Here is a 14,821-nt window from a genome sequence, read left to right on the forward strand (position 1 = left end):
AAACTCAGAATATTGACACTTTGGTCAAGGTAAGAGGCTGGAAGGGCTTAGGGGACAGTGTGGTTAGAAGTGTCATTGCTGCTTGTGAAGGTGAAGCTGGAGATGCTCAAAGCTCTGGACCCTACCAGGTGTGGAGGGTGGCTGCCTACGGGGCCGCTCCCAAACTCACCACACGTCATGCTGGGGACCCCATCAGAGAGGCCTCGTGGGTGCCACACGCCTGTTGTTCTATCCTACGGTGACCTGAGATGCAGTCTTCAGACGTTGCTCCTCGGTGTCCTGCCAGAGGGTGGTCCTGTAGCCTCTCTCCTGTTCCTGGAAGGGGGAAGGTCCTCGTAGTGGTGGGCAAGGCTCAGAGCCCCAAACAGGCAGTTTTCTGAGGGCACACACATGCTAGTGCAAGAACCTCTGTCCTTGCACGAGGACTCTCTTGTCCCTTCACAACCCTGTGAATTTGGCCCAGCAGCCACTTTCAGGATCAAAAAGTCCGTCAAAGGCTAAAGGGGGTGTGGATTTGGCAATTTGGGCATCGGGAAAATTGGGTGGAGCTGCCTGCAGACCAACTGAAATGTCTACACGCATGTAGTGAGGCTACTGTCACTCTCCAAGATGCGCCATCTGGGGGTTGCATGTATGCACGTGTGTGAGTGTGTGCATGTGCACGCGTGTGTGTGCACACACGAGTTTCTTGCTTCCTCAGGCCCCTTGCATTCTTACAGTCATTCCTCTACGAGCTCTTTGGCCGGGGCCTGCTTCTTCCTTCCTTTACTCCTTCAGTATTTCTCCCCCTACACTGTTCACTACATATAACAATCCCTCGTCCTATCCCTTTCACTCCCCCAGCTTCAATTGTTTCCTCTAAAATCAGTTTCATACATGTATTTATTGTTTAAGGAATCCTCTGCAGACTGACTTTATCTGCCCTTCCCTGTACCAGCTGGATTCTCTCTCTGTCGGGGCCTATTTGGGAGCAGGGAGGGTATAAGCAAAGCTATTAGTCTAAATGTCTCCAAGGGGCACCCAGTTTAAAGCCATTTCCTGTGCCCTTAGGACGTGATGCCACATAATATAAGTCACCCATCCTGAAAGTCAGGACCAGGCTGACCCCGATACCCACAGGCAAAGCATCTGGAGCCTGGAAACCCGGTCTTCCAGCTGTGCCCACCCTCTGAGTCAGGCACTGTGCTCACTTTCACCCTGCCCGGCCCAAGGAGGAGGGGCCATCCATGTTCCCGAGACAGTTCACCTACCGCAGGGCTCCCATCCTGATGGGTGGTTCTGCTGGGCCACTGTTCGGGGACCGTTCACACATGATGTTCTCATTGGTGGGAGCATCTCAGAGCCAATGGATTATGCCTAATATGCACACACATGTTCCCTCTTCAACACAAACCATTTCCTAAGCATCTGCATTTTGGAAAGCTCACTTGGAACAATGCATTGGCAGTTTCAGGGAACCTCAGGAATCAAGAGATCTGAGTGATTTCCAAAGATCCTGGGAAATATCAAAAACATCTTATCCTTTGCCTCCCTCTCACAAACGCTTCGCCTTCCACCGGAACACAGCAGACACGACAAGGCCGTACCCCTGGTGACAGCCTTGACCCTTACACTAGCCAATGAGAAGTAATGATGTTGTTACCAGCTCGAAGCAGCTGTCATTCACTGATACATACTCTGTGCCAGTATTAAGCACTTATGTACACAAGGACCTCAAACAACATTTGGAGGCAGGTGTGAGTATCCACATTTTACAGGTGAAGAAACTAAGCCTCAGAGGTTCAGCAACTTCCCAAAGTCAAGCTGCTAATAATAGGCAGAACCTGCTTTGACTTGAAGCTGGGGCTCTGATCAGTATGCTGCCTTCCTTCCAGGTCTGTGGCCCTGGAGTCACACTCTGGGAGCATTAGACCATCGGTCTTCCATGGAGGACAGGAGTTCCCAGAAGACTCCCCAGGGCACACTTGGCCCCTTTATGAGGAAACCCAAACTATGAAAATCCAAACTCAAATTCATTACAAAGAACTCTCCGCAGCCCTTCTTTGAATGGAGAGTGACTCTGACATGCAAAATAGGGTTCAATTTGGAACGGCAATGTTTACTGAAGCGAAACAAATGAATTCCTTGAACCAACTTGCCCACATACAAATAGCTGCCTATGGCTTCAGACCAGATTGGACGAGAGACACATAGAATGAAAGGACCCAGTTGAGAACCAGGGGCCACCATGAGCCTTGTACACACAAGCACACACACATGCACACACTTGTATACACATTCCCAAGCACATACACACACTTATGTATGCACATGCATACATACACATGCACAAGCACATACCCACACATTCATGCATGCACACTCATACATGCTGTGTTCTTACACACACATACACACCAGGGCTCTAAAAAAAAAAAAAAAAAAGAAAATCACCTTGCCTCCTAATAGAATATCAAAGGGATGAAAACCAATTGGGACAAAAGTAGTCAATCCAAATTCTTTCAAAAATGGGCCCTCAAATAGAAGGAAGTGAGATCCCTGTTCACCACTCTGGGCTCAGTATTAGCAAAACTGTCCACCAGTATCTCCCGTCTGCATTTCCTCCACCTCCCCTCGAACCCTGCTTCTCCCTGCTCCCAGGCCTCGCTCTCCGGCCCCTCCTCACCTGCCTTAGCCAAATCCTAAGGTTCTTACAGGGGTAGTAGTGAGGACGGACCCCAAATCCTATTGGGGAGACTATCCTAATTGATAGAAGCTATTTATCCTCTCTCTAATTTTTTTCTTTTTCTGTCTCTAACCTTAACACATGAATGATCCTAAAGTTTTGATGTTGTGTTTTTTTTCTCGGACTAAACTATTATTTACAGGGGGAAAGGGGGAAGAAAGGCCCTAGAGGGCCTAAAGGGGATAAGGGAGACCAAGGAGCGCCTGGATTAGATGCCCCCTGTCCGTTGGTATGTTTTCATTTATCACTTGCCTTGTTCTGGTTTCTCCCTTGAGGTTTGCAAGCTGGAAACAAAGAAGGCAAATAAACTAAGACGAGATCCGAATGACTGCGCTGACGCTACCAAATCTGCCTGTGCGTTTGGCCGGCGAAATGCTTGCCTGCTGTTGGTTTTGCCTTAAAACCACAGCTGCAAGTCATTCTGGCTAAATCCCTTTCCTTTGAAGATGCAGAACGACTGATGTGTGGAGGGACCCCAGGGAAGGGATTTGGGAGAAGGCCTCAGCTCTTAGCTCCGGACGGCTTTGGAAGCTGAGCAGCATTTGGGAGCCATGCATTTGCCTTCTTCGTTTTGTGGCCACCTCTGCAGCCAGCAGTTCGAGCTGCTGGGATCCTCACTCGGTCGGGATGCAGGACCCCCAGGATAGCGTCTCCCGAGGGACACCGGTGCCCAATTGGGCAAAACTAGGCCAGAAAGGGGGCTTTTAATATCCAGTCTCCCAAGCCCACCAATCACCCAGCTAAAACCTGCAGAGCCAAAATCAGTAAACAAACACCCTTCAGAAAGCCCAAACGAGCCAGTAAGGAATGGCTCGTGGCACCTCAGCCGGCTTCCTAAGTGCCTTCTCGGTCCATCTGAAGGTTCTGAAATGATGACGCGCTGAGGCTGAGAGTCATCTGTGTTTACGCCAAACGAGTCTAAAGGGAGGGGGCTGCCGAACATGTTTCAAAGCTAAACTCTCCTGGAAGCCAAAGAAAGTGCATAGGTTGAATTTCCGAGATGGGAGTCAACTGTGAGCAGGGCCTTACTCACAGATGCCTCAGTGGTCCTGCATCCCGGCCAGGGTAGCACTGGGCCTCTCTACTCCACGGTCGGAGCTGGCCAGCCTTGACCTACATAATCATCATGGTTGGTTTTGTGAACAGGGACACCGAGGTTTTAAAGGAGAGAAAGGGGAGCCGGGGTTACCAGGGCTGGACGGACTGGATGCCCCGTGCCCATTGGTATGGCATCACCCTTCCTTGCCTGCATGGCCAATTTGGGCTTCCCCACGTGTGTGGTTCGTGCCTGCGTGCCTCTCCCACCACCCTCCACCTCCTCCTGCTCCATCCATCCCATCTCCACTTCCTGCCTCTTCTCTCTGAAGACACCAGGCTCACCCTGCAGTGGCTGGTCCTCGGGGACTCCCGCCGCACCCACCTCTTGCATGCAAAGCCTGTAGGACGTTTTCTCGGCTTTGTCCTGCCGCTGCCTCCACAGCACATCACCTTAGTGCCCGGAGCAGCGTCGGCCGTACCCGACCAGCTTTCACACTGCTTCTAGGCAAATCTGCCACCAGACAGAAAACTAGGAAAGTGGGTTCTCTGCACAGGTTCTTAGGAACTGTGACTTCTCCTCCTCCACACGCGGCAGTCAGTTCAGCAAGCGCTGGCTGAGCGCCTCACAACATTTCAATGAGATGCCCTCCCTGCTCCAGCGTCGCATGCAGGGGACAGATGGGCACACTTATAAACACAGGGACACTGAGAAGTCCTAGCACTGAGGTAGAGAAGGAGGCCACCCTGGCCATGCCATCGGGCCGGGTCTGCAGCCTGGTGACTGTCTGATCTAGGTCCAAGGTCAGGATTTTAGGCCCTAAAGGGTTCACTCTTTTGGCTTAAGTCCCAAAAGACACTAGGAGACCCTCCCTTGGTTTCCTTTTCTTTCGTCTTCAGCTGGTTCGCCTCTGGAAAGCTGGAAGAGAGCAGAAAATTTGAGAATGTAGTTCAGGAAAAGAAGAGAGGAGACGAGGAGGCAGGGAGGGTGGGGAAACATTTAGGACCCCCCACACCCGCCCCAGACTAGGACAGGCAGGGACGCTAGGTCTCTGCGGGGACCCTTCAGCTCACTGCCGAGGAAGCAGAAGATGGCACTCCGCCCCAAGGCTCGGAGCTCCCCATTCTCCTCCATGTCCCCAGGAGGTCGGGAGTTCAGGGAACTATTTTCATACAAGTAACAGTCAGATGATAGTTCCTGGCCCCACACCCCGACCCGGGGGTCACACAGGAATTACCTTTGAACAGAAGAGAGAATATATGCAGTGGGACCCCGAGAGGGACTTTCTAGAGGCTTCTTACCCACAACAAAGGAGAACAGAACAAGCGCTGGACGCCGTGCCCCCTGCCCCTCACTCCACAACCCTGCTTGCCGCCCCCACAGCGCCCCTGCCGGCCGGGACGGAGCCTGCAGCATGCACAGGCGGCTCCCTCCGCTGTGGAGCAACCCGTCCCTCCAACGCGCCTTCGCTGGTCATCAGCCAGGTGTCCTCTCCGCCACATCCCTTCCACAATCTGAGCACCTTGAGTTCTGCCAGCTGCAGCCCTGGCCTCCTTGCTCCTCTCTCACACTGCCATTCTCCTCGCCTGCCCCGTCCTCTGTCCCCGGCCACTGTCCCTGTGCCAATGGGAATGCCAGCGGAGGCTCCTCTCCCCTCCAGGGTCCCTGCGCAATGGCGCTCTGTGGCGGGCTGGGGAAGGGGCGGGACGTAAGGTCTTCATGAAGCCCTGGAATGCACCCCTCCCCCTGCAGACCCTCCCTCACCCAGAGGGGACAACGAAGGTCGTGTTTATTTGACCCTTAATGCAAACTAGCATATTCTCCAGTAACATCCCACACCGGTGTGTCACTTGTCTGTTAATTTGCTGTGGAAGTGCATCCATCGTCCCTAATTTCTCCTCGCTGTTTTCCCCTCTCCTGCACTGTGTTATTGTGGGCATGGGGGTGGGGTGCTACTGATCATTGTTTTTAGTGCAAAATAACTAGACCCCTTCGGCCCCCCAGGCCGGCTGGCTGCCTGCCGAATGCCAGGGGAGGGGTTCAGCACTGTCATGGGTGGTGGCAGTGTTCTGGAGCACAGAGCACTCCCATTCAGCCTTCTTGGGCTGCCCACTTGCCCTGGTCCCCTGGAACTCTGTGTCCGTCTCTCTCCGCCCTGGAGCCTGGCACCCTAGAATCTGGGTTTCAGTTCTCACAGTCATAGACTGAGAACCCAGTCTTGGCCTGGTTCAGCCTCCCCTCCCACCTTGTCCCTCAGAGATTCCTAGCTTCCCCAGGGCGTGCCAGAGAGGCAGGACGCCAGGGCCCGAGAAATGGGCCATCCTGAGGCTGCGGGTGCTCCGCGGGTGCCACCAGCACCGAGGACAAGAGCGCACAGCTAATTCCCATCCTGCCACTGCTTCTTCCCAAATTCCCAGCAAGCCCTTGACACAGAGCTGAAGGCACTCAGGATCCTGTCCTTCTGAATCCCCTCCTCCTTCTTATTGATAATCAGGTGGGAACTACCTAGATCTCCTCCCACTGCTAAGGAAGAGAATAAATAAATAAATAAATAAATAAATAAATAAATAAATGGGAGGACTGGGGGGGGGGTACCCTAGGAGTCATTTCATACAGTGACGCCATCTCCAGGATTTACAGAGGAGGAAACTGAGGCTGCCAAGTGCCAAGTGACTTGCCCCTGAGCACACAGCACCCAGTATAGCTGGAGCAGGTACCAGGCGGTTCTTTCCACCCAGGTCGCCTCTGCTCACTGACCCCGCAGGCTGGGACAGCCCCTCTTGGCCTTGCACTGTAACTTCATGTGACCTAAGCCAATGGAAAGGCAGGCGGACTTGCTTCCCGCATCCTTCCGAGGCCCTCGCCTGGAAGAGATAGAAATAGACAGTGGCAGGTGGGCCACATCCTAATCAGCTGCTGCAACGTTTATGGCCCCCGTCGGGCCTGCATGATGGGCCATCCTGGAGAGTCTGAGCCGTGTGCTTTCTTTCCCCACCGCAGGGCGAAGACGGCTTGCCAGTCCAGGGCTGCTGGAACAAGGTAAGTCTTCCTGCTGGCCTGCTCGGCGTCCGGGCACAGGTGCACCTGGGGCTCTGTTCCCAACAGTGTGATAAGCATGCACAGAGCCCATCCTGGGCCGTTCTGCAGGTGGGGTAGTGAGACGCGGGTCGAAAAAGGAAGGATCCCAAAGGCAGGGCGCCCATTAAACGTCCCACACGCTGCACACACTTGGAGCACATTTAAAAATGCTCTTTAAGGCATCAGCAAACCCTGTGTATGGAATTTTCACATAGCCACACAGATGACATCTGTATGCTTTGTGTGGTTAATCTATACAGCACCTTTCCTCCAAAGAGCTCCAGACCTTGTTTTGAAATTAGTCATCATTAGCTATTCTCATAGTGTTCATCTGAGGTCATTTAAGCCATACGATGACATTTATCCAGATGTAAGAAATCTACATTTCTTAAACTATAAAGCCACATGGCGTCTCTCCCTCCACGTAGACACTGGCCAGCTCACCACTCCTGCCTCCCTGTGAATGTGAGCTGTCAGAGCCTCCGGCTTCCGCACGAAAACTGCAGCCCAGAATTCCTACCAACAATGAGCTTTTGTTTAGTCACACTTGCCTTGGTATTTGCCACCCTCAAAGCCCTGTGATCCCACAGGGCTGTGCCCTTGCACAAAACCACCCCACTCAGCCACGGCCCCACACACGGGGCTCCCCAGCCTGACCTGGGCCGTCGGTTTGCTACTCCAAAAGTCCAGCATGGTCCCCGACAGGTAACACCTGCCAGGTGTCCCACCACAGCCTGCCCCCACCTTGCCCCCCACCAAAGGCTTTTTAGAGCCCTCTTCCACCCGGGCTGGAGGTGTTGGTTCATCCTCATAACAGGGCTGGAGACCCCAACCTGTCCCAGAGTTTGTGCTTAGCCAAGCAGTCCTATCCCAGTGACAGCAGTCATACCTACAATGAGCTGGATACGCTCCTCTGTGCTAAATGCCCAGAATCTTGTTGGTTCGTGGGATTGGGTAAACGTCATGAAACTACCAAGACCCCAGGCTCTTGGTGGAGCACCTGCTGCCCCAGGTACCAAAAGCACCCTCACCAGAGAAAGGAAAGCTCAGCACCCAAGGTAGATGCTGCCCAAAGAATCTGTCCCTCCAGCCAGGCCTCGTCGCCTGGCCAGCTCCCCTAGACCCAGTTAAAGCTCCACAGAAGCAGGTAAGAGGCGTGTCGAATGAGACCCCTCACTCCCTAAGAACAAGATTTTCTTCTTCAAGGTTGCTGCTGATATTTAGGGAATAGAGATGGTTGCTCTTTGCAAGGGAAGGACGGCCACCATCTAGAGCTACAGTGTCTTGGAGAAGCAACAAGAGAGCCTCCTGTCTGTTGGTTCATACCCCAAATTCAGTCTGGGATGCTCAGTAATTGAACTGCCAGGACTCCAAAGGCAGCGTAGGTGGAAAGTGCCCTCTAGTGGCCAAGAGGGGAGTGACTGGAAGGTGAAAGTGGTTTACCACCCTCGGGCTGCAGACTGTCAGCACCAGGGGTTCCGCCCGGTTGCCCATCCAGAACTCCCATGCAACCTGGGACAGGTCCACCTCCTTTCACACAAGGGAAATCAACACCCAGAGACCCACTGACACTAACGTTATGTTGTTTTGTGTTTGCTTTTGTTTTGCAGTGATGCCTCTAACCTTGGATTGGCCTGTGTGTGTGTTTGTACATAAAATATTTATTTTTATACAGTTTTTACTTTTTGAAAATGCCTGAAGTATGATGCATCTTACAGATTATTAAAAAAGTAAAAACCTGCGTATTTTGTACAGAAAATACCAACCTCTCCTCTTTTGTTTACAAGATGTTTTGTATGTCTAATACACTTTTTTGTTTCTGATATGGTCATATGTTTGCATAATATTTGTGCACACTTATTAAGTATTAAAACTTAATAAATTATTGTGTTCTGGTGCCAAAGGGAGCCAACCAGCACTAAGGTGCTGGCTAGCCTCTGTTGTGAATCCACAAAACCATGAGAGTCCGTGGTGTTTGCCAAACCAGGTGTGTCTAAGAATATTTTAAACTTATGGATTGTCACTATTAAAAAAATGAAACATAGCAGTTCATGATCCTGATTAATCATTAAATTAAATACATTATTTCTTGTGAAAGCAGGAAGTCTCAGAAGCAGGGTTCTCAGAAGTGTGATGTTTTGAAATGTTAAGTCCAATAGAAGGAGGGAGGGGACCCCATTAAGCAATGTCTACTGTAACATATTCCAAGTTCATTACAGTGTCATTTGAGCACTTAGGGTTCAGTTGTGTTGAACCCCCCCTCCCTGCAGCCCCCAGACTTACAAAAGGCTCGTTGCTACTACTTTTGTTTTTTGGCAGTTATTTTGTGTTTCTTCCTTTGCGCTTCAGTCACGAGTATCAGCTCTTGCTGTTGGTGGCTGTCATTTGAGATAGATTTGCAAGGTCCACTCACAACCAGCAGTTGAAAGTTTGCCTCACCTGCCATTTCACTCTGACAAAGAACAGTCGGAAAACAGTCACAAGTCTGGGCTAGATTGGGTCCATCTGAAGTTGCTTTTGTCTTTTTAAGAAATAGAGTTTTATGGCTGTCTCTGCATAGTACCCTGTTCAGTAGTGTCTCAGGAAACCTATTTTAAAGACAAAAGAATTAACCACGGTGCTGCATACAAGTTTATTGTTAGATGCTTTACAACATAAATTGGTGCTACTAAAGCTCTTGAAAATAACCAACTACTTGAGTAGTTTAAACACCCTCCTCATTTTGCTTACATTTTCATTTTTCTTTGTAAATCCTCTCTGTAGACAGTACACAGGCAAACTTCCACTCAGACTCTGTCCGCACAGTCACAGGAAGGTAAATTGGTGGGCTTCGCATCCTGAGACCCGCCACGCTGCGGGGTGATGTGACACCCGCACACCCTCGCGCCAGTGCGGTCCCAGCCCCAGGGATCATTCTTACTCTCCAGGTTCACGCCGACGCTCTGGAAATACACAGCTTCCTCCTCCGAGCCTTGGCTTCCTCATTGGAAGAGTGGAGCACTTGAACCAGAGCTGAGCTCCGTGGTCACGGAATGGAGCGTGTCCCCCTCCCCATGTGACCGGAGCCTGAGGGACCCGGGCCCAAGCCGCCAGCTGGCTTCGTTGCTTTCCTACCAAGGGAGCGTCCCAGAGGCAGCACTTTGCGAACTCTCCCGAGCTGGCTCCCGTGAGCCCGTCCAGGGGCCCCCGTCGGGCACAGCCCTGGCCCAAGTACTTTCAGGGGCTGAGAAAATATTTAATGTCCATTTCTCTTACATTCTGAAGAAAAACTTATATATGACCATGGGTCCAGGCAGGGTTAGATCCACTTTTTGAGCAGAACAGTTATAAAACTGAGTATCTTCTCTACTTCATGGAGGGAGGAGCCCACAGCAGCCCTGGCCACAGCCTCTGCTCCCGAGATGTGCCAGCACCTGGCTCTGCTGATGGTGCGCCTGCCCCCTGCCACAGCCTCTGCTTGCTCCCCATCTGAGCTCCGGAGGAGTCAGTGTAGCCTGGCTCTTCTAGACCCAGTGGCTGGAGGGTCAGGACCTGCTGTGATCTCAGAATGGAGCCCACCATTCTCTGGAAAGCTCCAGAAGCTGGGAGCCGTGTAGGCTGAATACCCTGGATGACTTCCGCCAACAGAAACCTCTTACTGTGCTCCAGTCCTGATGTCATCCCTTTGCTTATTACACCTCAGCTCCTACCGCAAGGGTTTGAAGTCCCTCGCGATGATATAGACAATGAAATAGAAATAAGTGCAAAGAAAAGTTGAAAATTCAGAGTCAAGGAAAGTAGGTCCAGAAGAGGTGGCAGGAGAGCCCCAGAGAGGCGGGGGAAGGCCCTCGACACATTTCACTGCAGCTGCCTGGGCTCAGGGAAAGAGATGATGTGCCTGGTTTGAGCACCCTCTCCACCCTCCCGGAGGGTGACGGTTCCCTCTCCACCCTCCCAGGGGGTGACGGTTCCCTCTCCACCCTCCCGGAGGGTGACGGTTCCCTCTCCACCCTCCCGGAGGGTGCCGGTTCCCTCTCCACCCTCCCAGGGGGTGACGGTTCCCTCTCCACCCTCCCGGAGGGTGCCGGTTCCCTCTCCACCCTCCCAGGGGGTGACGGTTCCCTCTCCACCCTCCCAGGGGGTGGCGGTTCCCTCTCCACCCTCCCGGAGGGTGACGGTTCCCTCTCCACCCTCCCAGGGGGTGACGGTTCCTTCTCCACCCTCCCGGAGGGTGACGGTTCCCTCTCCACCCTCCCAGGGGGTGACGGTTCCCTCTCCACCCTCCCAGGGGGTGACGGTTCCCTCTCCACCCTCCCAGGGGGTGACGGTTCCCTCTCCACCCTCCCGGAGGGTGAGGTGGCGGTTCCCTCTCTACCCTCCCGGAGGGTGACGGTTCCCTCTCCACCCTCCCGGAGGGTGACGGTTCCCTCTCCACCCTCCCAGGGGGTGACGGTTCCTTCTCTACCCTCCCAGGGGGTGACGGTTCCCTCTCCACCCTCCCAGGGGGTGACGGTTCCCTCACTACCCTCCCAGGGGGTGACGGTTCCCTCTCTACCCTCCCGGAGGGTGACGGTTCCCTCTCCACCCTCCCAGGGGGTGACGGTTCCCTCACTACCCTCCCAGGGGGTGACGGTTCCCTCTCCACCCTCCCAGGGGGTGACGGTTCCTTCTCTACCCTCCCAGGGGGTGACGGTTCCCTCTCCACCCTCCCAGGGGGTGACGGTTCCCTCACTACCCTCCCAGGGGGTGACGGTTCCCTCTCTACCCTCCCAGGGGGTGACGGTTCCCTCTTCACCCTCCCGGAGGGTGACGGTTCCCTCTCTACCCTCCCAGGGGGTGACGGTTCCCTCTCCACCCTCCCAGGGGGTGACGGTTCCCTCTCCACCCTCCCAGGGGGTGACGGTTCCCTCTCCACCCTCCCAGGGGGTGACGGTTCCCTCTCCACCCTCCCAGGGGGTGACGGTTCCCTCTCTACCCTCCCAGGGGGTGACGGTTCCCTCTCCACCCTCCCAGGGGGTGACGGTTCCCTCTCCACCCTCCCAGGGGGTGACGGTTCCCTCTCCACCCTCCCAGGGGGTGACGGTTCCCTCTCCACCCTCCCAGGGGGTGACGGTTCCTTCTCTACCCTCCCAGGGGGTGACGGTTCCCTCTTCACCCTCCCAGGGGGTGACGGTTCCCTCTCCACCCTCCCAGGGGGTGACGGTTCCTTCTCTACCCTCCCCGGGGGTGACGGTTCCCTCTCCACCCTCCCAGGGGGTGACGGTTCCCTCTCCACCCTCCCAGAGGGTGACGGTTCCCTCTCCACCCTCCCAGGGGGTGACGGTTCCCTCTCCACCCTCCCAGGGGGTGACGGTTCCCTCTCCACCCTCCCAGGGGGTGACGGTTCCCTCTCCACCCTCCCAGGGGGTGACGGTTCCCTCTCCACCCTCCCAGGGGGTGACGGTTCCCTCTCCACCCTCCCAGGGGGTGACGGTTCCTTCTCTACCCTCCCGGAGGATGACGGTTCCCTCTCCACCCTCCCAGGGGGTGACGGTTCCTTCTCTACCCTCCCGGAGGATGACGGTTCCCTCTCTACCCTCCCGAAGTAGTCTGGGCCTTGTGCATCCTCAACCAGGACCCCCACCCCCCGTCACAGATTTCGAGTTCTACCCCCACGTCCCACCCTCCTGACTCTGGGACCCAGGGGCCTCTCCACTTGGACCCTAACTCAACTCAGCTCTGCATGAGATGTGGTGCCGGGAGACTGGACATAGGGAAACACCTGTCAGGAAGCTGGCGGAGTAGCTGGGGATCTGAACTCAGGCCAGGGGCCCAGGGGCACAAGGGATGATCAGGTGCTGGCAGGACAGGATCAGGGAAGCGGAAGCCGGTGGCCAGAGAGGGCTCCTGGAGGTTAATGACATTCAGTTCCTCCTGGGGACTTGCAGCCCCTTCGGTTGAGAACTGCTAGCCCAGGGAGAGGACAATGCACCCAGCCCTGCCCGGTGGGCAGATTGGCACCCTGTTGGTGACCACTCTCTGCGCCCTGTAAGGCCCTGGTGGTGAGAGCAGCTGCCCTCTCTGGTTCCCTCCCTGGTCCCATGCTCTGTGTTCAGGCACAGGGGACACGTTGCCCCACACTCTCTACCTGAAGACCCGCAAACATCTGGCTTGACAGAGACTGAGCCAGTGCCGTGGGTGACAGTGTAACGGCGAGGCCCGAATGCTGGCTCTCACCAAGGCCCAGCCTGGGCCTCTGTAGCCCTGTGAGCTAAATGAATGAAGCGCCTCATGCGGGGAGAGATGCCCCCCCCCCCCGACACACACATGCACACGCACACATGCACACGCGCACACACGCATGCACACACGCATGCATGCGCAGTCTCAGCCCCTCCCTCCCTTCCTCCCTGCCTGGCCCAGGCTGGGCTCTGACTTCACGAGGCAGAATGTAGTGCCACCGACATGGGGAGGGTCAGGTTAGTTCAGGAAAGGGTGGGCCAGTGGGTTGGGAGGCTCAGCTTCTAGTCCTTTCTCCACTACCTGGAGCAGTGCAGCCCACTCCAGGTCTCAGTTTTTCCGAGTGTCCAGTGAGGAATTGTCTGGAGTGCTCTCTGACTCCCTGAAGCCCCCGGCCCCCCTGCAGCCCCTGGCCGTGATGGTGTGCATGCAGCTGGCCTTGCAAAACTCACATGCGTGTGCTTCTTCGCTCTGCATAGCAGCATTTCAAGGGCACCTGGCCACACAGGCGGAGGTGACAGGTCAGCTCCCCGGGGCAGGCAGGTGGCAGAGGGTGCTTCTCACATTGCTGTCTGAGCTCCACTACAGGTCTAAGCACCTGCTTGCAGGGGGTTCCCAAAGCCCTGCGAATGTCAGAGACACTGGGCTGCTGTTGTCCATCCTCCCAGGCCCCTCATCTCAGGCTCTCTGGACCCCTCCTCATCACCACACCACACCCCGCAGGTCGGCCTCACCCCTGCCCTGCAGCTGGACACATTTTCAGGCAACTTGAGACACTGCCCTGTGAGAAGGACAGGATAGGCGGCTGGTGTGAATCAGAAAGGAGGAGATGCCTGTGGGGACGGAGAGCAGGCAGGCAGGGACCACACTCCTCCCCCAGGAGAAGTCTCCACACACAGCTGCATGGGAGCAGAGCAGCGGCTCCTCACTCCCCGGCAGGCGGTGAAGGGGGAGGGCATGCGGAAGGGGCTGAATTCTCCCACGAAGGCAGAATTCTCCACAGGGGACCCTCTGGTTCCTAGAAGCCCAGCCCCTGAAGAATAGCCAAGACATAGACATGGACAGAGGAAGAACTGAGCTGGGGACAAGGCTTCAGCACTGGCTGGGCCTTGCCCAGGGGGTTTCCGGGGTCCACTCACTCCCCTACATGCCTCCTCTGCTTTCCCATCCCCCACACCTTTGCCCATGCGGGGCCCTCGGTCTGGAATGCCCTTCTTTCTCACCTTTCCAAATTCTCCCCTCCTTCCCAGGCCCTGCTTAGACACCATGGCCTCAGGGAGACTTTTCAGGGCTCCTCAGATGGATGAGTTCCTTCCTTGGAACAACCAGGAGCTCCGTGTTCTTTGCTTCCTCCACAGTCCATCGGAGTGGGAACGCCGGTCTTCCATATCAGACACTGAACTCTTAGAGGGGAGGGACTTTCCTATTCATCAGGCTCCTATGCACCTAGATCAGGTCTCCCCCTACCCAGTGGTCCAAGCTGCTACACATCTATGACCTCTGAATTATCAACTGACTTTATTGAACAACTACTATGCACAGGCAGTGGGGGGGGCACTAAGGAGTGTAAGGCACAGGTGTTGACAGGGATGCCCAGCAAGGCAAGGACTCTGTGCCAAATGCCTAGTGAGGACAGTGTAGCAGCCAGCAGGCCAGAATGAAGGGGGAACCCAGTGGGCCCAGAAGGGATTACAAAGCAGAAGGAGGAGCTGGCTGGCACACGGGCTGTGTCATTCCCTTTCCTCATTCTCCTTCCCTGATGGAATCTTCCAGTGAGCATGATC

At 54.9% G+C, this 14,821-nt stretch overlaps 1 protein-coding gene across 16 annotated transcripts in view; it reads left to right on the forward strand.

The window, feature by feature from the left end:
• Positions 1-8,886, forward strand: part of COL13A1 (collagen type XIII alpha 1 chain) — a 148,076-nt gene extending 139,190 nt beyond the window's left edge. For 9 of the 16 annotated variants that reach the window (XM_036264690.1, XM_036264695.1, XM_036264698.1 and 6 more), the window contains 3 exons: positions 2,868-2,954; positions 6,762-6,800; positions 8,450-8,886. In XM_036264690.1, the coding sequence (XP_036120583.1) occupies positions 2,868-2,954; positions 6,762-6,800; positions 8,450-8,452 (129 nt within the window). In that variant the 3' untranslated portion in view covers positions 8,453-8,886. Of the gene's footprint in view, positions 1-2,867; positions 2,955-3,871; positions 3,950-6,761; positions 6,801-8,449 lie in introns of all 16 variants that reach the window. The other 7 variants (XM_036264707.1, XM_036264694.1, XM_036264700.1 and 4 more) reach the window with 2 other exon arrangements.
• Positions 8,887-14,821: the final 5,935 nt, after the last annotated feature.

This window comes from Molossus molossus, unplaced genomic scaffold (genome assembly GCF_014108415.1).
Source record: "Molossus molossus isolate mMolMol1 unplaced genomic scaffold, mMolMol1.p scaffold_m16_p_17, whole genome shotgun sequence".
Taxonomy (NCBI): Eukaryota; Metazoa; Chordata; class Mammalia; order Chiroptera; family Molossidae; genus Molossus; species Molossus molossus.